The sequence below is a fragment of the Doryrhamphus excisus genome, chromosome 6, assembly GCF_030265055.1.
Source record: "Doryrhamphus excisus isolate RoL2022-K1 chromosome 6, RoL_Dexc_1.0, whole genome shotgun sequence".
Lineage (NCBI taxonomy): Eukaryota > Metazoa > Chordata > Actinopteri > Syngnathiformes > Syngnathidae > Doryrhamphus > Doryrhamphus excisus.
In genome coordinates this window covers 23,509,381-23,536,978 of record NC_080471.1, presented here as the reverse complement: position 1 = coordinate 23,536,978, position 27,598 = coordinate 23,509,381, and the positions used below count along the sequence as shown (strand labels likewise).

The 27,598-nt window shown below is 43.3% G+C and overlaps 1 protein-coding gene across 2 annotated transcripts in view; it reads right to left on the bottom strand.

The window, feature by feature from the left end:
• znf423 (zinc finger protein 423) overlaps positions 1–21,022 on the bottom strand; it is a 175,002-nt gene extending 153,980 nt beyond the window's left edge. For both annotated transcript variants that reach the window (XM_058076285.1, XM_058076286.1), the window contains exon 1: positions 20,288–21,022. In XM_058076285.1, coding sequence (XP_057932268.1) covers positions 20,288–20,327 — 40 coding nt within the window. In that variant the 5' untranslated portion in view covers positions 20,328–21,022. The remainder of the gene's footprint in view (positions 1–20,287) is intronic.
• Positions 21,023–27,598: the final 6,576 nt, after the last annotated feature.

Here is a 27,598-nt window from a genome sequence, read left to right as displayed (position 1 = left end):
TGGGAAATTTCAAATCCATGACCATGACAACTCAACAGACGAATTTTTGTTGTATTCTGAGAGGGTCGGGTGTTGAAACGCCCTACTTTGCGGTCGACTTGTCGTGGCATGCCCCCTGTAGACTCGACGTTATATGGGCCCGCTGACAAGGTTGTTGTCACTCGGTTGTTGTTGACTTGCCTTTCTAAATTTCAAGAAACATCTAAATTTCATCTTCGCCGAAAATTATTGTAATTAAAAAAATCGTGCACATGTGTGTCCCAAAACAACAAATTATTTCTGGTTCCGGCAGGTACATCACGTCTTCGAAAGTGACACTGAATATCAGCAAGAGCGAGTTCACCGACGGACTTGTGAGCATGGTGGTAAAGGACTCCTTGCCGCTCTCCTTCTTCTCGTCCTCGGCCGGCTTCGGTGCCATCGCCGGGTCCATCGCGAGGCAGCTGCACGTCAGCCTGGACAGGAACGCCGTTCGCGAGATGGTGATCAATCGGGCTCGGCAACTGGAGTCTGGCCTCATCAGCATCATGAGGAACAAACCCGTGTACTTGAAGATGGACGGAGCAACCCGGCTTGGCTCCAGTTACCTGGCTATCAACGCCCAGTTTTTTCACGACGGGAAGCCGACAATCAAGACACTAGCTGTCACGGACTGTGCCGGCAAGCACACTGCGAAGGAAACGCTGGAGCTGCTCAAGAAAGCGCTGGAGAGGTACGAGCTCAACAAAGATCAAGTGCTTGCTGTGGTCACGGACAATGCCAGGGCGATGGTGAAAACCGTAGAGCTATTGAACCAGAGTGATGAAGAGAGGAGCAGTGAATTGCTAGAGGAGGGAAGTGCGGATGATCAGGGAGATCAAGAAGAGGACGAGGTTGGTGATGACGAAACACTCCGCGACCTGATTGTGGATCACTTCGACACGTCCACAGGCTCGCGCCCAGCAGCTGGCGCAAACACCAATGTCCACATGACGCGATGTGGTGTTCACACCCTACAGCTGGCTGTACGCGACGGATTGAAGCAACGAGGTGCACATGCGGTGTTGGAGCATGCCCGAAGCGTCGTGAAGAAGCTCAGGGCGCCGAACATGGTGGCATCTCTGAAAAAGAAAGGTCATCTGCTCCCGATCATCGACGTGCCAACAAGGTGGGGCAGCAGCTACGCCATGGTGAACCGCCTGCTGGAACTCCGGGAGGTGGTGCAAGATTATGCTGCTGTCGCGCCGGACTTGCACCTGTCGGACGAAAAATGGCAGCGAATCCAACAACTTGCTGACGTCCTCAAGGACCCATACATCGTGACCATTCGGTTACAGAGCAGTGAGCTCACACCAGGGACGTTTCTCAAAGAGTGGCTGAAGCTGCGGGACGGACTGGAGAAGAACGGGGGCATCGGCGCCGCTATCGCCTCCTCCATGCGAGGGCGGGAAGAGACACTGCTCGAGTCGGATGCCGTGTTGGCTGCCGTCTTCGCCGACGCCCGGTACAGGATCCTACTAGGCGAGAGACTGCAACGTGCCGAAGATGCCTTCATCAAGATCACTCACAGGGTTCATCACATAGAGAACTCTGGAGCTTCTACTGCAGCAGAGCATCAGCTGAGCAGCGCGAGCTCCGAGCAAGAAGACGACCCATTTGAACAGGAGTTGGACCGGCTCGAACGCGGGCGTCATGCAGTGATGCAAACACCCTCTTCGGTGACGGATGCAGTGCATGAGATGAAGAATCTCGGACGACTGAAGGGAAAAGACGTCTGGAGCATCATCGGCAAGTACCCAGCGGCCGTTCAGACGACCAGCCTCGCCCTGGCCGCTCTACCCACGACACAAGTGTCAGTCGAACGGCTGTTCTCGGCCATGAAACTTCTGCTAACGGACCTTAGATCCCGGATGAAGGAAGACATCGTGGAGGCAATGCTCCTCATACGTTCCAATGAGTAAAACGCGAGTGCTTGCAGTGAGAGATGCATGATGTGAAAAGTTCTGAGTTGCTGTGAAAGCCAATGACTCACTTTTACGTCTTTCCCATGTTTTAGCGATTTTGGGCAACATGGTTCCATTTTTCTGTAAAGATGTGTTGGTTAATACAAAATACATTCGATGAAAAAAGAAAAGGCTGTTTTTGCTTGCTCAAAACCGTTAAAATGCGCTATAAGTTACTCTTTAACTTGGTGAAAAATAGACCTAGCCGGAGCCGGAGCCGGAGCCGGAGCCGGAGCCACAAGGAGCCACACCATTTTGCCCGGAGCCGGAGCCGGAGCCGGAGCCACAAAAATTGATGTGGCTCCACACCCCTGATTCCTTCACTTCCTGTCTTCATCTCTCATTCGGGGCTTAACCTGGCAGTTTTATTCTAACGCAAACTTTTCTCGATGAATTATCGTCATTCTTTATTGTGTGCCGACTTGGGATGTCTGTGATTATTCTCGTTCATCCAGGTCACGGATGCTCAGGGAACGACTCGATGAATCGAATCCAATTGGACTGTTCGGGTCGTCTTTGAAGACGCTTCCCATGATCAAAGACGAGATAGAACAACGCTAGTCTGATGCTTTCTCGACTCCAGGTAGACACCAGGGGTCGCCGACCAGTCCATCTTGGGACTTTGTTGGTCAACCCCCAAAATATGAGAACAATTAAATAATCACATCGTCTGTGACCAAGAGTGACCAACAGGCATGAATTTTGATCACCGAAGGCGGTGAGGTCTTCTTTCCGGGCACGCACCCCGCCATAAACGGATGAAACTTGCTCGGATGAGACATGAAACGTCTTCTACGACAACTTGAACAGTCCAGTTGCCTTCAATTCAATGACAATGAAGTTACGCTAGATTCTTACTGTATATGAAGCCATTGTCGTTTTACATCCAGCTGAGTTGCTATGCAACCTCCTCATCGACAAACCACAAGGACGCCATGTCTTCTACCCTCTCTCTCTCACACACACACATGTGCAATGTTGTTGTGTTGTGCAACACAAGTCATTGTAATGGTAATGGTAATGGTAATGGTAATGGTAATGGTTTTATTTCATTAGAACATGCATCAGATTCCAATTGAGTGCATCCCATAATCAGTTCCCAGTTCCACATGTCCAAAAGGAGTAGGAAGAAGCAAAGCTTATTAAATCCTACCCCTCCATCTGGTACTTTTACAATCACTAACTGTTACATTTGTTCACTTCCTGCTTTCCTAATATAATTTAATTTTTTAAAACTTTATTTATTTTTATATATTTTCTAAAACATTTATCTTAATATTTTTTAATTAAAAAAATATTCTTAATTTTTTTAATTTTTAAAAAAATTATTTTTTGTCACATCCTTGTATTTAGCAAACATCAACTGCTTGTATTGTTTCTTGAATTGGCTCATCGTTGTGCATTGTTTGATTTCCTTACTCAATCCATTCCATAGTTTGATTCCACATACTGAAATGCTATGGCTAGCATAACGTAGTCCTAGCATAGAAGTGTTTCAAATGTACTTCTTCCCTGAGATCATATTTCTCCTCTCTTGTAGAGAAGTATTGGATGACATTTTTAGCTCATTGCTTATTTTTAGCCTTATGCATTATTTTAGCTGTTTGAAGATGAACTATATCAGCAAGTTGAAGTATTTGTGATTTTAGAAATAAGGAGTTAGTATGTTCTCTGTAGGCGGCATTATGAATTATCCTTACTGACCTTTTTTTGCAGTACATTTAGCGAGTGAAGATTGCTTTTATAGTTATTAGCCCATATTTCCACACAATAAGTAAGATATGGTAGAACCAGAGAGAGATTGTTTATGCAGATTTAAGTCCATAACTGCTTAATCATCCCACAAATAATGTTTTGGTATTGAATGGAATTAAGTGCTTGTGATATTTGATTCTGCAGGAACACATTCAGAAGCACAAAAGGCGCCTCGAAAAGAACATGCATCACACACACACACACACACAGAAAACACACACGGGGTTGATGTTCTGGGCTAAACAGCTCAGCGTGAGATTAAAGAGCCTCTCTGATCTGACATTTGTTTTTTTCTGTCAGAAAGAGTGTGGCGCGGAGTCAATAGTAGAAGACATAGTGATGAGAAGGAGGGGCGGATGGGAAGTTACGGAGGGGAGAGATGAGAGGTGAGGAGGAGAGAGCGAAGGAGTGGAAGACAAAGAGTGGCCAGGAGGAGAAGAGGGAAGCTTTTCCTCTGGAGTGCCCGGTGCTCTGGGGAGGTACTCCAAAAATAACTCAACTCCAAGCTCCCCCAGCAGCCTCCACTCAGCCCGGGACACGTACAAGTCAAATAGCGTCGCAAGTTCAACATTTGTGAGACGGAGCGCAAACACGAGCTGCACTGAGACGCGCGGCGAAGAAGAGCGGATAGCGCTCACGTGCAAAGAAGCGGCGGAGAACAAGCTGCAGGGCGGAGGGCTGGGGAGGCTTCGTAATTGTCTTCTCGTGTCGTACAGGCTGGGGGACGCTTCCTGACTGAAGACGCCGATTTCACGCTCAGGCATTATTTAGCGTGATACAAACTTGATTAGGAGGCCGAGCGACAGACGGAGCAGGAGAGAAAGGTGCAGAAGTAGAACTTCTGAAGAAGAACTAAACAGACGTGTCGTGGTGCACGGATTCCACACCAGCGAACTCGACTCTCATCTTTCGGTGGAGACTGAAAAATAAAATACACAATACAGTGCATCCTGCACATCCGCGGTCAATGAAATATTGTTTACATGTTTTTTTCTCCAAAAATAGGCAGTTTTTCCCCACGTAAAACACGTCTAAGTTGAAATACATACATGTTCTACTGTTAAAAAAAACACCGTACTTTGCTCAGCAGCTACGGAAGCGCTAGCTTCAAGAGTTGCAGCGAGGTCAGAACACAACTTACCGTATTTCCCGGACTATAAGTGGCACTTTTTTTTCATAGGTTGGCTGTTCCTGCGACTTATACTCCAGAGCGACTTATAAATGGAAAAAAATGCGACTTATGTATGTTTTTTTCTACCTAATTATGCATTTATGGCCTTGTGCGACTTATACTCCGGAGCGACTTATAGTCCAGAAAATATGGTATATACCGTATTTTCTGGACTATAAGTCGCTCCGGAGTATAAGTCGCACTTTTTTTTCATAGGTTGGCTGTTCCTGCGACTTATACTCCAGAGCGACTTATAAATGAAAAAAGTGTTTATGTTACATAAACACTGGACACCTTTTCTGTTCATGTTTATTTTTTGTGTATCTGAATAAGCATTGTGTTAGCATATCTTACACCTATTCAGCCTGTTCTCTATTCTTTTATTCATGTTAGAACTTGCCTTCCAAGATGGCGTAATGTCTGTTTTGGTTAAGTACTTTGGAAAATAAATTACCTGCAAAAAATGCGACTTATGTATGTTTTTTATACCTAATTATGCATTTTTGGCCTTGTGCGACTTATACTCCGGAGCGACTTATAGTCCAGAAAATACGGTATATACCGTATTTTCTGGACTATAAGTCACACTTTTTTTCATCGGTTGGCTGTTCCTGCGACTTATACTCCAGAGCGACTTATAAATGAAAAAAGTGTTTATGTTCCATAAATACTGGACACCTTTTCTGTTCATGTTTATTTTTTGTGTATCTGAATAAGCATTGTGTTAGCATATCTTACACCTATTCAGCCTGTTCTCTATTCTTTTATTATTGTTAGAACTTGCCTTCCAAGATGACGTAATGTCTGTTTTAGTCAAGAAGTTTGCAAAATAAATTAACTGCAAAAAATGCGATTTATACTCCAGTGCGACTTATAGTCCAGAAAATACGGTAATCTACGATGGTAAATTGCGGAATTACGTCGGACAAGGCGTGTGGATGAACATCTTTTACCGCTAAAGTTCAATAGTAATAGTATAATAATAGAACGGCAATAGTAGCACCTGTACTTGTATACATGTGTGCTTCGTGGGTAAATGTACTTTTTAAGTACAACCATTCAAATTGATCTTAAAATAATTGCGTAACCACCTCACACAAGGACTACCATAGTGATTTTAGGCAGGCGGGGAGGGGGGGTTAGGTGTTCAGAATGGAGGAGGGGTCGGGAAACAGACAAGTTTGGCAGTTCCACTCTGGGCTCCATCGGCATTTTTTTTTTCAAGCAAGACTGCTCAATAATCAATAATTATTGATTATTAATAATAATTGGACTGCATCTGTATAAATAAATCAAATTTGTAATAATTAAAAAATAATAATAATTGAGTGTGCCACTCCATCAACAATATTAAAATGTCTTCTTTTTTCTCACACCTCCATTGCCCAACCCCCCCCGCCCCCACACACCAGCTCTCACTGTTGCTTTCACGCTCCCTTTCGCTGTCACCCCCACTCGTTCTATTGTACGTCTCACAGCGGGGCCCACTTGCCTTTTGACTGGAAGGTGAATGGAAAGGACTTAGAAAAACCAACTAAAGGCTCCAGCATTAAAAAGAGGCATCGGTAGTTCTATAGAGGCGTGCGCTACAAAGGCCGCTCAAAGTGTCCAATAAAATAAAGGACAGCTTGTCCTGTTTAAGACTCGACACTCTGAGTACAATACGCACTAGCTTGTGTCACACTGGGCATTGTGGACGTTTATGTGGGGGGGTGGGGGGTGAAAAAATGGGGGATCCTACATTTTCCTCCAAAAATAGGCAGCTTTTTCGCAAAAAACACAAAAGTCGCTAATGTACAGCATCCGTGTCGCATTGTTTACTTTTACATGCTTCTCTGATCATTTTTGCCATCAAGCGCTAAGATGTCCCACTTTGTTCCGCGGCCCTTGAACGCACCATAGTTGCATGTGACTCCACAATTCCGACCGTTCTATCGCTCATCTTCCATTATCATTCATTAGTGGCGAGTACTGCTACGTTTTGTCATTTAAAATAGGTTTAATAATTATATTATAATATATATATATAATATTTAGGGCTTTGTGCATTTAGCTTGTTAGCGTCCGTCACTGAATTTAATAATCAATAACGCCAATTTTATTATAATAAAATGTTGATCTGAAGTCATAGGGGCATGTCAGTGCTACAGATGGACAATTATGCCATTCACTGGTAGGCGTGGAACTAAAGATGCAATAATTAACTGATGAATCGAAGATTAATCAATTATCCAAATTAATTGTAGTTTGCCTTAATAATTTTTTTATGATCTAAATGTGAATATTTGATTAATTTGTCAATTTCGTCTTTTCCGATATGAAATTAACCCATTACTCGATTAATCAAAAGAATAAGCTTCAGATTAATCGGCTTGAATAGAATAGTTTTGGGGTCAGGGTGCTAAAATGTCACATATTGAAGACCTTTGTGGTCTGTATGTCAGACAAAAAGAAGAGAGTCTAATACATTTATCATGAAACCGTGACATGTGCAGAGGGGTGCTGATAATTGCCCCCACCACTAATGTTTAATGTAGAAAGGAAGAGGGGAATTGGGGGGGGTGACGGGTATCATCAGACGGGGGACGGGGGTGGAGGAAGGAGTCACGGGAGAATAGCAATTGACTGCGTGAAGGAATAAAGGCGGACAGAAGAGTGAAGAAGCGTAAACTCCCATTTTAGCTGGAGCCTGAAGTGGTCTTAGCCAGTTTATACGGCGTGCAAATAATACAATATATTGTATTGTATATTGTATAATACAACAAAATACATATTTTCACAAATCAAGTCTTCCCTCGTCAACATAAGACGAATCCAGAACAAAATGACAGCAATGAAGACTCACCGCCAACTTGCATGGAACTCGCTCAGCTTCACATCCAGTCAGACCATCTAGCGTTGGCTGGATAAAAACCTGGCACGCTAGATCGGGATCAACTGAGCATGTGCGTATGTTCACCTCACGCCGGCGTGATCCATGTCCGGCCAGCCGTATTTGAGTCAGAGTCCGCTGGACTCCAGAGGTGTGAGTGTCAAGGTCCAGTGAGCTAGCAGCAGATAAACAAGGCTAGCTAAGCTGCAACAATGGCGCAGACCCGGTCCGTGACGCCTGGTCCCCCCCCCCACACACACACACGCACTGCTGCACCACCACACCAGGTCAGATGCTGATAAGGAGTTCATGCTAGCATTCCAATACCCGTTTCTGGACACGCTCACGACGCCGTACAATAAAAAAATAACATGGGTCTGGTGGCCAGTAAATCCAAGTATGAGAACCACTGAGCTGGAGCTGAAACAATGAATCACTGAATCCATCATTCATCGGACATCCAATTAATCAATTTAGTATTCGATTAATTTTTGTACATTTTCTAATTTTGTAAGTCATCCATGAGAGCTGACCTATGATCTTCACACTCATCAGCTTTGACTTCGGAAAACAGCAAACACCATCGTGAGTTGCATGGTGGTTGAGTGGTTAGCGACCTCACAGCTAGAAGACCCTAGTTCGATCCCACCTTCGGCCATCTCTGTGTGGAGTTTGCATGTTCTCCCCGTGCATGCGTGGGTTTTCTCCGGGTACTCCGGTTTCCTCCCACATTCCAAAAACATACAAAAAAGTAACTGAGTTACTCCACTACAAAAGTAACTAGTTACTAGTTACAAAAAAGTAACTGAGTTACTCCAATACAAAAGTAACTAGTTACAAAAAAGTAACTGAGTTACCCCACTACAAAAGTTACTAGTTACAAAAAAGTAACTGAGTTACTCCACTACAAAAGTAACTAGTTACTAGTTACAAAAAAGTAACTGAGTTACTCCAATACAAAAGTAACTAGTTCCAAAAAGTAACTGAGTTACCCCACTACAAAAGTAACTAGTTACTAGTTACAAAAAAGTAACTGAGTTACTCCACTACTAAAGTAACTAGTTACTAGTTACAAAAAAGTAACTGAGTTACTCCAATACAAAAGTAACTAGTTCCAAAAAAGTAACTGAGTTACCCCACTACAGAAGAAACTAGTTACTAGTTACAAAAAAGTAACTGAGTTACTCCACGATAAAAGTAACTAGTTACTAGTTACAAAAAAGTAACGGAGTTACTCCAATACAAAAGTAACTAGTTCCAAAAAAGTAACTGAGTTACCCCACTACAAAAGTTACTAGTTACTAGTTACAAAAAAGTAACTGAGTTACTCCACTACAAAAGTAACTAGTTACTAGTTACAAAAAGTAACTGAGTTACTCCAATACAAAAGTAACTAGTTACAAAAAAGTAACTGAGTTACCCCACTACAAAAGTAACTAGTTACTAGTTACAAAAAAGTAACTGAGTTACTCCACTACAAAAGTAACTAGTTACTAGTTACAAAAAAGTAACTGAGTTACTCCAATACAAAAGTAACTAGTTACAAAAAGTAACTGAGTTACCCCACTACAAAAGTAACTACTTACTAGTTACAAAAAAGTAACTGAGTTACTCCACTACAAAGGTAACTAGTTACAAAAAAAGTAAAAGTAAAAGGTTAATTGGCCACTCCAAATTGTCCATAGGTATGAATGTGAGTGTGAATGGTTGTTTGTCTATATATGCCCTGGGATTGGCTGGCCACCAGTGCAGGGTGTACCCCGGCTCCTGCAGCCCCACCCCCCGTGACAATAAGCAGTAAAAAATGAATGAATAAACAACATATTTGCTTATTTTTGATATGCTGTGTCATATCGATTTGGTCCTTATAGGGCCGAACTGATTAATCGATTAATCAAAACAAGAAGCTTCAGATTAATCGACTAAGAAAAGAATCAAAACAAAAAGACTGAAGCAGCTCATAGTCACTAATTGAAATATATTCAATTACTTCAATCACTGCCCATTAATAACAGACAGAGTATGAAAAAGGGTTTTTTATGGGTATGCCCATTATGTAATCAAAACATCAAGACGGAGAAATCAATAATTCACTTAATAGACGATTAGCCATGACCATGCCGATGTGCCGGTGCCAGATTGTCCGCATTGGAAATAGACACGTGCCGCATTTGGATGAATTTTGTAGACAAAATTCAATTAAATCAAAATAGAAAAATCTGCTTTCTTAGAATGTGAAGTGGGAAATAAAATCCCTGATCCACACCAGAAAGTAGCGGGTCCTTCCTTGGCTGGTGGCCCACCCCTCCGCCCCTCTGTGTGTTCTTCAAGTAGTTTTTGCATAATCCTGCCAGTGGAGGCTCTGAAAAAATAAGCACTCTTCCTTTTCCATTCAATCTTGACGCCAATAAAGGAGCCTGCTTCTAAAAACCACAATAAGAACTCTGGTCTATTCAGCATCATGTGACACGTAGTCAGCATGCACCCCACCATGGATGTGACACTGAAGCTGCTAAATGGAATTCAGCCGTCCGTTATTTTATTCAAACCGAGGTCCGTTTCACTCAAACCTTCAAGTCATCGGGTCTTAATTGAGCGGAGATCAACAGGAGCCCCCATTGCAGGACGTTCGATGCAAAGTGCCATCGGGTGCCACCAGTCACCAATTATATTAGCTTGTTTGGCCCCATTAAATACAAACCAAAAATCTAATCAATTCCCGACTGAGTAGTCAATAGAATTTCAAACAAAGCTTTCAAAAAGCCATTTAATGGTTCGGCGAGCTTTCATGCAAAGCCGATGCAACCTTTAACACAGTACGAGCACAATGGCTGCACTGTTGTTAAAAGCATCTGGCAACCCGCCGCTGTAAAAAATACAATAAAAATATATTTATCTTAGTATAACGATGATTAAAAATAATAGATTCCATTTCATATTGCGCTTTTCAAGGCACCAAAAGCGATTCACAATGAAATGAAACAATTATTCACTCAGTCACACACTGGGGATGGTAAACTACATCTGTAGACACAGCCGCCTTGGGTTAGTCTGACAGACCAAACACTCATTGGGTGAAATGTCTTGCCCAGGGACACAACGGCAGTGACTGGGTGGATGGAGCAAAGCATTGACGCGCCAACCTTTCGGTTTTCAGATGACCTGCTCTACCTACCATGCAGCAAGTTTTACCATATGCAGTTTAACGCCACAGATAGATGGCGGTCCTGTGGGAACCGCGGTTACAGCGACGTCCTGAACCAGGGGTCGGGAACCTTTTTGGCTACGAGAGCCATGAAGGCCACATACATTTTTTTAAACATTGAATGCAATAAAATGTGTGCATTTTTATGTAAGACCAACAGTTTTAGATATAATGGGCTCTAATTACGTAGACCAGGCACACTACCCCACGCCAAGGGGGTGTGGCCAGCACACTTTCGTGAGCAGCGCAGTGTCCAATAATAAATCTAATACTTGTTGCCATTAATACAACTTCTGCTGCTGCATGGTTTTGCACCGTACTCCGTACATGTATTTCATTCTTTTGGCCATCTTCGTCAGAAGGCTTGGTTCTGCAGCTTTAGCTAGGTGACTATTTGACTAAAGGAGGAAAGTTTACATTTACATGTTGACATCTCAATGACCGAGGTAGACTACCGCATTATCCAGTAATAATCCAGTTTTGGTGTTTGACCTGGAAAATATCATCAAGAAAGATGGATATGGTCGGCCGTATTGCAGTAGAAAATAGATGGACGTCATTTCCGTGATGTTTACTTTAAAACAGAGATAGGGAACCTATGGCTCGGGAGCCAGGTAGGGCTCTTTTGATGACTGTATCTGGCTCTCAAGCGTTTCTTACCACAATAAAAATGTATTTTTGCTAACATTTTAAAGTAAACATCACAGAAATTACTGTTAAAAATAATCAACAACTTTCTTATGCATTTTAATCCGTCCATCTATTTTCTACTGCAATACGGCCGACCATATCCATCTTTCTTGATGATATTTTCCAGGTCAAACACCAAAACTGGATTATTACTGGGTAATGCGGTAGTCTACCTCGGTCATTGAGATGTCAACATGTAAATATAAACTTTCCTCCTTTAGTCAAATAGTCACCTAGCTAAAGCTGCAGAACCAAGCCTTCTGACGAAGATGGCCAAAAGAATGAAATACATGTACGGAGTATGGTGCAAAACCATGCAGCAGCAGAAGTTGCATTAATGGCAACAAGTATTTGATTTATTATTAGACACTGCGCTGCTCACGAAAGTGTGCTGGCCACACCCCATTGGCGTGGGGTAGTGTGCCTGGTCTACGTAATTAGAGCCCATTATATCTAAAACTGTTGGTCTTACATAAAAATGCACACATTTTATTGCATTCAATGTTTAAAAAAATGTATATGGCTCTCATAGATACACATTTTAAAATATCTGGTCTTCATGGCTCTCTTAGCCAAAAAGGTTCCCGACCCCTGCTTTAAAATGTTAGCAAAAATAAATTTTCATTGTGGTAAGAAACGCTTGAGAGCCAGATACAGTCATCAAAAGAGCCCTACCTGGCTCCCGAGCCATAGGTTCCCTACCTCGGTCCTGAACCAACAACAACACAGAGGCGTGTGTGTACTTTTAATGGAGCCAATCGGCCGGTGAAATCCAGTGAGCGCTGCCAAAAGATGACATTAAAGCTACCGGGGGCTCGACAAAAACGATGTACCGATGGAAGTTAAAACAAACTTTTTTTAAAGCGGTTCTTGTTGGGTGTTGGTAAAACACGGACTGCGTAATTCTGCTGGTAATTTGCAAACCAATCCTTGCAAATCTTGAAATGGACCAATCAGAATCGTTTATTTAGACCGCGGTCCGTGGTTTACCCACATCCGTTCTTGTTCACGATCAACCAATCAGCGATGGTTTGACTAGGAAAACATCCATCATGGCGTCCCTGCCAACATGGTCTAATTCTTCAACAACTTGTGAAGGAAAAGAGCAAAAAGTGATGAAGCAGTGCCTCCTAAACAAGTATTTTATTAGCGGTTAGCAAATCAAATGATGGCACAGGTGAGTGAATCACATTGCTGTGACAATTTGAAGTGGTCACAATGAAACACCACCCATTAGATCCAATACCAAGTGCTGATTTTGCACAAGCTACAAAATCTAGCGCTTCCATTTCTCTCTGGATTTTTCTCACCTTTGCTTCACAAATTATTGTTTGACCATTGAGCTTTTTTTTTTTTGGATTAAAAACACTTTACTAGTACACAAATGTGTCTATTCAATAATGTTTCATTGTGGTGCACAACTTATAAATATCACCGCGTACTACGACTACCATGTGTAAGGTAGTATGGCTTGCCATGTTAAAAATACGTTTCAGATATTCCTCCAAATACAACGCATCAGTACTATTATCTGATGAATTATCAGCATGTAGTTCTCACCTTAAGGATTCCCCATGGGTGAAGTATTTTTTGTTTTGAATGTAGAGCCCTGGTTACTCTAAAACAGGGGTGCTCATTAAGTCGATCGCGATCTACCGGTCGATCGCGGAGGTGGTACTGGTCGATCGCTGGTCGATCGCGGCGTGACATTACAAAAATATCATCCCAGCATCAATGCCGTCACTTGATTGACATACAGGGCAGCCATTCAGATGACAACTGAATGTTGCCCTTCGGGCGACCAATCAAATCAAACAACGTCTCTAAGTGCAGCAGAACTTACGATGTCAGCCTATCATCCATCCCCGTTACTTGATTGACATACAGGACAACCAGTCATATGACAACTGAATTTTGACCTTTAGGTCACCGCTCATGCGTAAACAACGATGCAAAGTGCTAAGCTAGTCGGCGAATTGCGTCAGATTTTAAAGCCCTCGCTAAAGTTTATGGTCACTAAAATGAGTGAAGGAGCTGGACCAAGTAAAAAGGCAAAAACTGGACCAAGTAAAAAGGCAAAAAACATATCACTTCCATACGGATATGGAATATTATACGGATATTGTGATACGGATATTATCCATGACTGATAAACATTTGGAAGTGTGCTTGAGGCTGGCTATCAGCAGCTACTGTCCGGACTATGCATCCCTGGCTGGTTCAATTCAGTGCAAGTCATCAAAGTAAACTCAGGTAATTACAAAAAATGTTCATAGTTAATTATGTGTGTTTTGCAATATTGGCTCATTTGGTTATGTAAGGTACATCAACATACATTGTACGTACAAATAATCCTCAATACATTTGAAAATAAATAGATGTTTTGCATTTTTGTAGTGGGTAGATCATTTTGACTCGCTCATTTTAAAAGTAGCTCGCATGCTGAAAAAGTGTGAGCACCCCTGCTCTAAAATGCTCAATCCAGATGTGGTTGTAGAAAAGCAGACAGACAGAAAAAGAGGTGATGGGGGGGGGGGGGGGTAAAAACGAGAACTGAGCGATACAGTTGCACCGCGCTTGGCCTACGAGCGAGGAATCGCCCAAAGGTTGTAAAAGACTAGCCACCGTGTGTGTGTGTTGATACGCACCTCAGCCGAGTATCATAACAATGGACGCTCTAAACTAGATTGCTACTTGAGGACATTTCCGACCACGATTAATTTTTACCTATTTTGGCGGCTTGGTGCTAGTTAATTTAATGTCTTAAACGCTTAACGTTCACTCCAGGCGATGAATAATTACTCTCCGGGAGTATCGTCTTACACGCGGATGACAAAGTCACATGACATTTCACTCCATTCTGCACACGTTGAAACGGCCCGGCATCGACTGCGTCTGCGAACGGAAGATGGGAAGAAGTAAGGAGTGTGAAGCCGGTCCTGGCAAAGTTGGTGGTGTGTTTACACGCTGCCCGGTGCACACAGTGAAAGCGAAAATGAGAAGGGGTGTCGACTGGAGGAAGATGCTGAAAGGAGGAGATTGAGTGGAAATGATGCCATTAGCCTGGAGGAGCTCTCTCTCTCTCTCTCTCTCTCTCTCTCTCTCTCATTCGCTCTTCTGGTCAAAAGGCTCATTTGGCTGAGGAAAAGCAACAGTCTAAACAAACCGAATAGACACTCAGAGTAAGTGCTCCCTGTTCCACCCCCCCGCACCCCACCTCCTCCTGCTTTCCTCTATCTCCCTGTCATATGTGCTCAACTCCAGTTTAATGTCCTGCAAATGAAGCGGATTTATTAATGTGTAATTAAGTAATAATCATCACTACATAATGCATGAGAGACTCGAGGGGCTGAGAGCTGAGAGCGAGCGAGGAGAGACCGAGATAGGATGGAGAGGCTGGCAGAGCAGACAGAGGAGGAGGAGGAGGAGGAGGAGGAGATTTTTGCTGCCGCGTCTCACTAAAGGCACACATTAAAAACGGATTAATCCGCTGAAATAATATTTTGATAAGAGAACCCCCCCCCCCCCTCCCCATTCCCAATCACCTCTTCTCTCATCCCTCATCCATCCCAATGGCCGACTGTTGCATTTTTTTTTTCCATGTTCAATTAGCGGCCTGCAATTAGTCGAGTGCCCTAGTGTTAATACGGACCTAAGTGTGTAAAACGTCCGCGGTAGACTGGATTGTAATATAAAGACTGTGACTTGATTTTTAAGTCACGGCTGTTTGATTTGCGGGACAAATGTCATTTATTTGTGATATTGACACAAGGAGAGTAATGGCATCCATTTCAATTTCACCTCGTAACAATTTGTCTTAACCGGCAGCGGCTCGGGATCGGCATTTTGAACAACGCTTATTCGATTATCTGCAAAATGTTCCATTTGTTTACTGCATTCCAGCCACAGAGAAAAGTGCAAAGGAAAGCACGCTTTGCAACATTGGAATCTTTCTTAGAACAGAAAACAACAATACTCGCATTCAATCAACAGAAATTGCTTCTTTAAAGATTAAAAAGCACCTTCAGGCGAAAGCTCTTTACATTCAAATGTTCAAGCTAGTTGGAAAAAAAAAAGGAACTTCAGCCTGCTGTCTACTTTTAATAGATAGCAAACTTTCAAAGTTGCACACAATAAGCCAACTTGCCAGTCGGCTGGTGAACCATACAAAAAAGTACTATACTATACAATACAAAAAAGTATTTTTGTAGCATTTTGTTCTTACAAATAGAGCATTTAGAAAACTATGACCATCCAAAACCCTGTTGTGTGTGGATGTATGATATTTTCCAGATTATAAGTTGCACTTTTTTTTCATAGGTTGGCTGTTCCTGCGACTTATACTCCAGAGCGACTTATAAATGAAATGTATAAATGTTACATAAACACTGGACACCTTTTCTGTTCATGTTTATTTTTTGTGTATCTGAATAAGCATTGTGTTAGCATATCTTACACCTATTCAGCCTGTTCTCTATTCTTTTATTAATGTTAGAACTTGCCTTCCAAGAGGACATAATGTCCGTTTTTGTCAAATAGTCTGGAAAATAAATTACCCGCAAAAAATGCGACTTATACTCCAGTGCGACTTATGTATGTTTTTTTCTACCTAATTATGCATTTTTGGCCTTATGCGACTTATACTCCGGAGTGACTTATAGTCCAGAAAATACGGTATATACCATATTTTCTGGACTATAAGTCGCACTTTTTTATAGGTTGGCTGTTCCTGCGACTTATACTCCAGAGCGACTTATAAATGAAAAAAGTGTTTATGTTCCATAAATACTGGACACCTTTTCTGTTCATGTTTATTTTTTGTGTATCTGAATAAGCATTGTGTTAGCATATCTTACACCTATTCAGCCTGTTCTTTATTCTTTTATTCATATTAGAACTTGCCTTCCAAGATGACGCAATGTCTGTTTTGGTCAAGTATTTTGCAAAAAATGCGACTTATGTATGTTTTTTTCTACCTACTTATATATTTTTGGCATTGTGCGACTTATAGTCCAGAAAATACGGTATATCATTTTGACACCAGAGTTATAAGTTTGCAGCTTCTAAAATTCTGGAAGGATGACTATCTCTAAATCTGTCCTGTAACAGTGCACAGAATGCATGACCCCCATGACATGCAAGGTAAGGTTAAAAAGAGTAGCCCCCGTTCTCATTAGGGAGTGAGATCATTCAAACCTGCAATAAAAGCCTGTTGATCTGGCGGTCAAGTCCACCGAGTGACCAGTGTAGAATACTGCTACTACTATTCAACATTTGGTAAACACTTAATATGTCAAATCTGCCGTCACGTTTTGACTAATAATCGTCCGTATTCAAGCAGGAATCAGCATGATTCATTAAGTCATATATTTATGAAAAACGGTGATAGTGAAGCTATGAAATTGGGCTTACTGTACCTCAGTGTATGTTTGAAAGGAACTAAAGCATTAGATTCCCAGGAGCCGTCTGTAGTAGTAACCACTTTTGGCCGAGTAAATGTCACTTTCCAGGCGAGCCTATGTCGTCGTTCTTTGTTTTATTCCACAATCTACTGTGAAGCCATATTGGAAGATCACAGTGTGACCCGTGAGATGGTGATTTCCTCACTTGGAAATGTGATTTCACGGTCTAGCCCAGCCCCACTTTGAGCGGCTGAGAATCCAAGGCAAGAGATGGATGAGGTGGGACTCGGTGCTTCTCTGTTATTGTTTTGGCATGCCTGGCTTGCCAGGGTCTCTGTAAGCCAGCCAGCCAGTCAGAGTTGGGTGAGCAGGTGAAAGACAGAAGAACATGAAAACACAGATAATCCCATGGCGATGCTCACCTCGCTCTGGCCTCCGATGCCCCCCCCCCAAACACCTATCTCTCTCCCCTTTAACCCCTGTGTTCCCCTCCAACTCTATCTGGCTGCATCTCCCCCCAATGCCAGGTCCTGTCAAGCTGTCAAAGGGGCAAGGTGTGAAGAGGAGATAGCAGAAAAGGCATGTACACACGCAGATGCATGACTACACATCGGCTTATGCAAGCTAGGTTACGAGGCCCGCGGCACCTTAGGTGCATGTACACAGAGCGGCGGCGGCGGCGGCGGCGGCGGTGGTGGTGGTAGTCCTTGGCCTTGCTTCGCTTCGCTCTGCTTCATCTGAAGCTAAGCTGGTTATCCAGGCTGCTGAGATCAGACCGCTGTCATGATGTCACATCCATGGCTGGGATGCATGCAAACAAGACGGCGACAATGCTAACCTCCCAGGTATCGAACGTATGCAGGCCGTCCGCCATCTACCAACCACTTCCACACCTAATTTATACAATACAATGTTAAGAAAATACATAGAATTACATGAAAACTCCTCCCGTGGTTGTCTTGCACGCTGGAAGGGGCGTTGCAAAAGAGGGAGAGACAGAATTTTTGCAGCTTTTACAACTTCTTCAACCCCGCGCATTTTTCAAAAGACCGGATAGATACTTTATAGATCTTCAAAACAATTTTAGATGATCCTGACGCCGGCACCCAGAATATTGGGTTCTATGGCTATTAAACATGGAACCCACCAAAAGAAGCATGAGACTCCTGTCTTTTATTAGATTTAAATGTTAAAAAATGGTTTTGATCTTTTTCCATTCTTTAGTAATCAGCAGGAGAGCATAGGTAAGTTTCAGGAAAATAGCGGTTCCCGACTAAAAAAAAAAAAAGATACATTTCAAGCATAACTTGGACACAATTGTTGTGCTCAAATATCTAAACAACTACACCACGACATAAACAACACAAAAATGGGTTGTTTTATATCAACGTAATGTATTTAGAAATGTAACAAGAACACCGTGAACTATTTACATTTGGAACTGAACTGTGTGCTACTCCACGTTCAACTTCCTCCTTGTCACCGAAGAGTCTGCCTTACGCTTCAAAGACATAATGGAGGTTAGTGTTAAAAGTTACCCGATGTAGGTATTCTTCCACCACAACTCATAGCTCAACAGAACCCGCATCATCAACCGAAATTAAACTTACTTTGGCGTTCCATGGCAAACCAAGGGGAAGGCGTACGCCACGGCACGGCAAACAAACACACCACGCAAAAGACAAGTCACCGCTCAAAACCCCGTTAGCGCTGGCTTCTATGGAATTCCATGCAACGCATGCAATTTTATTAAAAAACCAACGTTGGCGGACGATTAGATCAAAAACGTCTGCAAACACGCCGATATTTGAGCATTTAACACCTCGGCGATCTAACTGCAGCAAAACACCCAAAAATATATTTGCATGGGTCCTTCCAGTCGGCCCTATTTTTAACTAACTCCTACGTCAATATTTACAGGTGCTGGGCTTATTCCAGTTCACTTGGAGGTCAGCAGTTAGGAAGTGTGGGAAATTCAGGATATAATAATTATATATGCTCTTAAATCAATGGATCGCCTTCAAATTATTAGTTTGTTTTATTGCTCTCTATATTACAATATTTTGGTACATTTTTGTTGTTTGTAAATAATAAAAGGTGCCTATTCTATTTGGTCCAAACACACTTCCGCGTACTTCTGAAGTAGGAAATCCTCCAGTAGATCCTACTCAGAGTCTGACCCCCCCCCCAGTTTGAATCAGTGTCAGGTCTACTGGCTTCCTTGATAGTCCGTGCGGGACAAGCCTATTTGGAGAAGGAAATGGGGGGGTGACGACCACATGGTCAGCCCATCCCGTCGCCCATCTGGGTCCCATAAAGGAAACACGGAGGCCAAGGCCGACACATGCCCTCATGCATGATGCCCGTTCCCCCATGCGTTGCAATGACTCTGGTGTTGCGGTGATTAGCACCCCATCTGATGAAAGAACGAATTCAAACCTCCTGAACTTTATGAAAAATCACACCGAGACATCAAACACGAGATTGTTGTGCAGCATCAACTCGTGCAAGATGATTTAGGCCACATTGAGATGGGGGTCAAAAGGTGAATTTAGCCAAACAAGGTTGCAGTGGGGCAGTCGGGGAAACCCTCCAACACACCAGACCATTCAGACCAAACCATAGAGGAATTCGGGAGTCCGTCCCAGGACCGGACTGTCGCGGTCTAGCTCTTCGACAACACAAATCAGTGGTGGCAAAGTCCTCCATGGCAAACACTCGTTGTGATAAACAAGACAAGAGTGGACGATTCGGGAGAACAGATCAGACTATAAAACATGGTCCATTACAAAGTCCAAGACTATCTTCACCTTAGAAAGGCCATTTTAGTGCTGGGGGGGGTTTAAGTGTGGCTTCCACACTTGTTTGTGTCTTTGCATGTCAAAGATGAGCAAGACAAGCATTGAGACACATGTCCAAAGGTGTCCAAATGCTAGCAAGACAAGACCACAGTGGACAAATTGGGTGGGAATATAAAAAGCTGTGAGGAAAACAAAGCCTAAGCCAACTATCGTCCACCCGGAGTGGCATCTGAGAAAGCTCATTTTGCGCGTCTGTGCATTAAAATGTTAGTGCAAGGTGCTGGGCTGCAAACAATTAGCGAAGAGGTACGAACATACTAAAGCGGTGCATTGAACGCATCACAGTGGTTGTGGTTCTGATCCAACGTGGCTTTCAAACGGTACGGCAAACGCACACACGTTTTCTTACCTTTAACGGAGCGAGGTTTGGCTTGTTTCCGTCTGGACATCTCTGCCGTGCCGCTTGATTTCGACTGTTTTGCTCCGTTCCGTGTTTTCAGCTAACCATGCAGGCGGGCGCAGGCGGGTTAAGTGCCCTCCTCCTCCTCCACTTGGACGCCGCTTCTTCGCCTGTTGCAATGCGGCACCTTCGCTCGCTGGAGTCGGGGGGTGAAAAAAGCGGAAAAAAAACACACACACGCCGCACAACCTGTAGGAGAAACAAGTTGTGGTCGTCACCTCGGTGACGGTCCGGGTGGTGAGAAGGTTTGCGGGGTGTGTGACCAACGTGTCTGCCCTCCGATCTCCGTCCCTTTCCTACGCTAGTGGTGCTCTGGTGGCGCGGACGTGGAGCATCTCCACCCCCACAAACTCGCTTCTCTTGTCTTATTATTCCCTAAAGCCCCTGTCCTGTGGTGTGAATAAGAGCCAAATATTTGGAGCGGTCTAACCCTTCGTTAGCCTCTGTCTCCCTGCTTTTTCTTTGTCCTGACTCTGGCTACCAGTCTCCCTCCTCCTCTGCCTGCCTCTGCTGGCGGGGCTGCGGTGCAGACACACATAATAAAGCCAAGGCAGGCAGTGCTTGGCTGGAAATGTAGCCGCGTCCCAGCAGGGGGATGTGAGAGAAGGGTCCCGGCGGGGGAGCGCTCTGATCCCGCAGGGAGCAGCTCGGCACAGCCCGGGTTGGCTGAGGCGGAGAGGCAGGCAGGGCTTGACGGGGGGAGAGGAAGAGAGAGAGTGGGGTATAGTGAGGCAACAGCGCCCAACCGTGGCCGACTGCTGGAACTGCAGCGTTGACTGGGCGACCGGGAAAGACGGTGGGAAAATGTGGAGTAGGATTCGGATTTGTTTACACTGTGCAGCCACGCCGGTGAATGGCGGAAAATGTTTCTTTTCCTACACGACTGCATTTTGTTGTGAGTGAACGGTGACAATTGAAGAGAGAGGGATATGATAATGACTTTTATTGCAAATGTTGATTGGAAAATTAAAGACAACGTCAAGCTAGCCGTGTGGAAAAGGTCTTTTCTTTTTTTTAATGAACGTATTAATTACTTGCTGCCGGTCTCAGAAGGTAACACACGCAAAAAGCGTGGACCGACTACTTTTATTTTTCTTTAAAGTTTATTTCAAACATGAAAAACATCCAAAGCACAACAAACCAACCAAAATCAATACAAATAAAAATACCTATATGTGTATATAAACAATATAAACAAACCAACCAAAATCAATACAAAGTTTACACTGTGCAGCCATGCCGGTGAATGGCGGAAAATGTTTATTTTCCTACACACGACTGCATTGTGTGGTGAGTGAACGGTGGCAATTGAAGAGAGAAGGATGTGATAATGACTTTTATTGCAAATGTTGATCGGAAATTGAAAGACAACGTCAAGCTAGCCGTGTCAAAAATGTCTTTTTTTTTAATGAATGTATTAATTACTTGTTGCCGGTCTCAGAAGCGTGGACCGACTACTTTTTTTTGGTTTTTTGTTTTAGTTTATTTCAAACATGAAAAACATCCAAAGCACAACAAACCAACCAAAATCAATACAAATAAAAATATCTATGTATATATAAACAATATAAACAAACCAACCAAAAGTAATACAAATAAAAATACCTATGTATATATAAACAATATAAACAAACCAACCAAAATCAATACAAATAAAAATACCTATGTATATATAAACGTACACAAAGGGAGTGGGAAGAAGTCAAGACTTGTCTAGTCCCGCCCCCCTAACCCCCGTAACCCCTAACTACTTGAATCCAGCAAGAACAGCGGCATCGAATAAAACAAAGCTATGGATTCACTTTAATACAACCATTTCTTGGTTGGATTTGTGCATTTTCTCATCTTTCAATGGATGCTTTGTCTTAAGGTTTTGATATTTTACTCATTTGTAGTCAATTAATTTCTTCAGGAGAGTCTCTGACAGGATTAGTTTAAGCCTATTTGCTGAGGCTGAGCAAAGCCTCGCCGTGTATAATGAACATTTTCTCCACTTCAGGCCCGGACCACATGAAACGTCTGCTGCTATTCAGCCGCCAGTGTAGATGTTTGCGTTGCGCTGATGAACCGTCTAATGGTTATCTGCTATTGTGTCTTTATGTGTCGCTTTGCATATTGAGCTAAAACATTAGAGAAGAAAGCGTAAGATTTAGTGCATAAACATTGCCACTCCACTGTGTGTGTGTGTGGGCATGTTTGTGAAGTGTATGTGTGTCTTCAAAAGCTTCTTTATGCCCGGGAAAGAAAAGCCAGACTTGGTGGACAAAGTAAAGCCGACAAAGGAGGGGGGAAAAATGAAAATCACTGGATGCTTTGTTCTCGCCTGCGTGCTCCAACCGAGCGCTCTCTGACCACAGCTGAGCTTTTGCATGTTCCCTCCCTGGTTGTCATGGATAACTGGGTAACGTGGAGCTCCCAGTGCGAAGCAGCAGGACCACTGGCCTCTGCAGACCGTGTCCTCCTGTGGAGAGGCAGAACAGCCTTTAAGATTGACCCGCTCCAACCCCCGCCCCCTCTTCTCCCTCTGCTTCACCCTCCGACCCTCACCGCTCCCTCCTCGTGAAATGAGTGCACACCAGGAAGCCTGTGTGTGTGTGTTTTTGTGTGTGTGCGGCGATCCCCCTATGTGAGTGCCGCTGGCACGGAGGGGCAAAAGCCCTCTCTCTCTCTCGCACTGGTTGGTCCCCCTCCACCTCCTCTTCTGCTGCGCTCGTTTCTGCCCGTAAACACAAAGAGTGTGGAAAAAGAAGCCCACATTACAAGCTCCTTAAGGGTCAAGGACAGGCCCCAGGCTGAAAAGCTTCTGAGAGTCGCATTGTTCAATCACATAGCTTGCGATTACACCCTCTGTCATCTCTGTGCGGATTTGTCCAGGAAAACACAGAGTAGCTGTGGTGGGATACAGTGGTGGGAAAGTGTTTGCCCCAGTCCTGATTTCCCTTTTTTTTTTTTTTGCATGTTTGTCACACTTCAGTGTTTCAGATTGTCAAATACATAAAAAAAATAGTCAACAAAAAATGCATTTTTTTTGGGAGTAGCCAATTAACCTAGCATGTTTTTGGAATGTGGGAGGAAACCGGAGTACCCGGAGAAAACCCACGCATGCACGGGGAGAACATGCAAACTCCACACAGAGATGGCCGAGGGTGGAATTGAACCCTGGTCTCCTAGCTGTGAGGTCTGCGCACTAACCACTCGACTGCCGTGCCGCCCCTATTTTTACTATTAATTATTATTAATTTTGTATTATTATAAAAAATATCCAAAGCATGTGAGTGTGAATGGTTGTTTGTCTACATGTGCCCTGTGATTGGCTGGCCACCAGTCCAGGGTGTACCCCGCCTCTCGCCCAAAAGACAACTGGGATAGGCTCCAGCACCCCCGCGACCCTCGTGAGGAAAAGCGGTAGAAAATGAATGAATGAAAAAATATCAAAAGCATGTGAGTGTGAATGGTTGTTTGTCTACATGTGCCCTGTGATTGGCTGGAAAATGAATGAATGAATGAATGAAAAAATATCCAAAGCAACATGGCCCTGTGTGTTAAAACTGGTTGGGCCACGCTTTGCAGCAACAACCGCAATCAAGCGTGGGTGATAACTTGCAATGGGTCTATTCTGGTCCACTCATTGTTGTCATTCAGCCACATTGGAGGCTTTTCCAGCATGAGGCCGTTTCAAGGTCATGCCGCAGCATCTCAATAGGATTCAGGTCAAGACCTTGACGAGGCCACTCCAAAGTCCACTCCATTTGGTTTTTCTTCAACCAATCAGAGGTGGACTTGGATCATTGTTGTGCTGCACAAGCCAAGTTGGTTTCAGCTTGAGGTCACCAACATATGGCCTGATATTCTCCTTCAGCAGAATTCATGCTTCCATTTATCACAGCAAGTCTTCCAGGTCCCGAAGCAGCAGAACAAGCCCAGACCATCACACTACCACCACCATATTTTACTCTTACATTCTTTGTCTGAAATGCACACCTTCAACTTTTGTTTCGCCAGACCACAGAGTATTTTCCCCTTTGGATGTTGTTGTGGGGTCTTTTGTGACCTCATGGGTGAGTCGTGGCTGCGCTCTTGGGGTCATTTTTGTTGGTCAGCCACTCCTGGGAAGGAGTTGTGGTTCGCTGGAGTCCCTTTTTAAGCTTTGTCCTGATTGATAGATCTCAATTACTTTCTTTTCATCCGGGGGGGGGGGGGTTAGTCGGGGGAGGGGGTGATTGAATCACCTTTTCAGACAGGGCCATGCAGGTTTCATTTTAAAAGTGCATTTTGTGTTCAGTTGTCACTGACTAATATTTACATTAGTTTCATGATCTGAAACATTTAAGTGTGACAAACATGCAAAAAAATTAATCAGGAAAGGAATAAAATTTTTTCACATCAATGTATTTAAACAAAAAAAAAATACCAGAGACACAGCATATTATAGTTGCATAAAAATAAACTATGGTTGTTTCCACCTCATAATTTAAAGCATTGATATATCCTAATGTAAAAAGTTCAAGATGATAATTGTGTAACGAGGGTGTGAGATTCGCCCTCAGTCGCTAATCATTCATAACAGGTGACAACCGTGGAACTGACTCTCTGCTGCCCTCCACAGGCCACAGCTGGGGCGTGCAGGCATACAAATGCAATGCATTTTAACAGGGTAGGTTGACCAGCCAATTAAATATTTCAAAATATGGAATAATTTGTGGGAAGAAATGTATCTGCACAGCACTTAAGAGACACTAACGTCAATACTAACTGAGCTTTTTTCCCATTCACTCACATCACAGACATTTTGTCAGCTTGAAGTGATAGCATCTGTTGTGTTCCGTTGTGGTCCTGCGTACCTCAAGTGAATATATTTAGTAACCCTGACCATACTGATACTACCCTTGGTATCGGTAACTATTCCGATTTGGATCAGCCCCCCCCCCCAACCTGTGGATACAGCTGCGTGCTGCCAAGCCGGCACCAAGCCAGCCCTTCATCCAGGAAAGAAGCTAACCAGCCGCCTGCACACAACATGGCGGTCGGTCTGACATCTAACCAGCCAACAAAGCAGCCTGCCAAGAACTTAGTGAGGTGTCCTGTCAGGTAGGCAGCCTATCAAAGAGCCTGCATGTTGCATCACTTGTCTGCTACGCTTTGCTGGCAACACGAGGCTCGCTGCACACAAGTTGTGTGAATTTCCAGTCAGTACACGTGGATGCAGTACAGTACAGTACAGATGCAGTATTGTATTGTGTACCTTTTCACAGCAGTCTGCTCGACATGCTAAAACAGGCAACACGCTTGAACTTTTTTTTTTTTGCTTGAATTAAGCATTTCTAAGCAGTAATGCTACCGCTACCATAATGTTCGGTGAGACACACAAGCACCAGACTTGATGGCCAGAACAACAGGCGTTTATTCCAGGGTTCAATTATCGCACACAAGCACAATAACCCCAGACACGGGCTACTGTTATGGCCGTTAACCACGCAGATTTTAAACTCAACATCACTTCCTGTCCGCTTGTCACTCAGCTTGCCCGGGGAACATTTACAGCAACACCCAGCAGCACAGGTCTTATGTCTTGAATGCCATATTTTCTCTTATTATATCTACTATGTGGTTAATGCACATGTAAATGTGATTATAGGGGTGTTATGCCATGTCTAGAGGGCTCTAATAATGTTAAAATCTGTGTTTAGAAGGTGGTACACGTTTTTTTTAAGCTCCAACTATGAAAATATGCCATTTTATAAATAAGGAATCATACTTTGCGGAAATTCATTTGTTACAGTCGGGTCTGGAACCAGTACACAGTTGGACGTATGCAGTTTTTTCAGGGTTAGAGTCCTCCTTTGCATGAAATCAAGTGAATATGAAACTCTACACCCCAACAGTCAAACATGTCCATCATTAGAGCCTTGATATCCAAGGTGTCATCACAACAATTAACACCCTAATGTATGTGTCGCTGAGGAGAGGTGTCTGCTGTATGGCTGTGACTTGCTAGAGATGCTTTTGCACACACACACACACACACACACACACACACACAACAGGAGCTTGATGTAGCATTAATACAGTTCTTCATTTGACTGAACAGTAACACCCAGTGACTCACTGTGATCAGCAACAGGAGACATGGGCAGGAAGTCAATAATTATCACTAGTTTTGTTGAATTTAATGAATTACAAAAATTCAAAAATGTGTCTGCATTCAATCATAACTTTATGTGGTTGACTTAAGTACGGACAACAATACTCATCTATGCAACGTGTGTCTTGTAAGCTAATGTGGCATCATTCTCTTACAGTTTTTAATTAAAGCAGCTCATTAATGAATCAGACGGTTCTCAAATGTGTACATACGCACACATATACTAGTTAACGTGCCCCAGGACAGGCAGACATATTAATTTACAGAGTGAGATGAGGATGACACGACTTGTCCTCGCCAGCTAGCATAACACCGCCGCCAGCTCATGAGTGACAGCGGAGACGGCCAATCACAGGACAGCTACAAAATAAGCAGTCACTCAATGAGTTCGTGGGCGGTCTTAAGGGAGGGCTTCCTCAAGAGAGGCTGTTTGCGTCTTGGTCCTAGTGCCCGGACGTTTAAAGTTCCATTTAGCTTAGTGTGTCCAATTTTGGTCGACCAATTGGGAAAACTTCCGGTGGTCAATCCACCAATGGGTGGTGGTTTGGGGCAGCCATTCAAAGATTACATGAAATATCATACACACCATGTGTGGCTGTTTTATTTTAAAATAAAATATAGCACACCGCTGCCATAATGTGCACGTGCTAACAATTTAAAAGTAATTAATGAAATAAATTAGTTGCCGTCATTAACAAGTGATTTTGACAGCCTGAACTAAATAAAATACATTTGCGTGGTTTGATTTTTTGTTAAGAGTGGGCCATGACTTTTTTATTGACAGTTACAAAGGGCTACACATTTCATTTTAAAAAACAATGTATGAAAAGGTAGTCAGTCAGATTGCTAGCCGTTGCTGGATGAGAGGATGTGGAAAACGTCCTTACTGTAATATCTCTATATTCCTAATTAACTTTTTTACACTAGTTTACACCTTAATTCCACATAAATACTCAAACTCTATTGCGCCCGTGTTTATAGCGTTAGTGCAGGTGTGGCGGCATCTAGCGGTTCAGGTGTGTAACGACGATACATTGCTCACTGCTTGTTTTGTCAACACGGAGTAAATCAATGTTGCCTTCAACATAAGCATATTTTTATTGATGTTACTTGGGAAG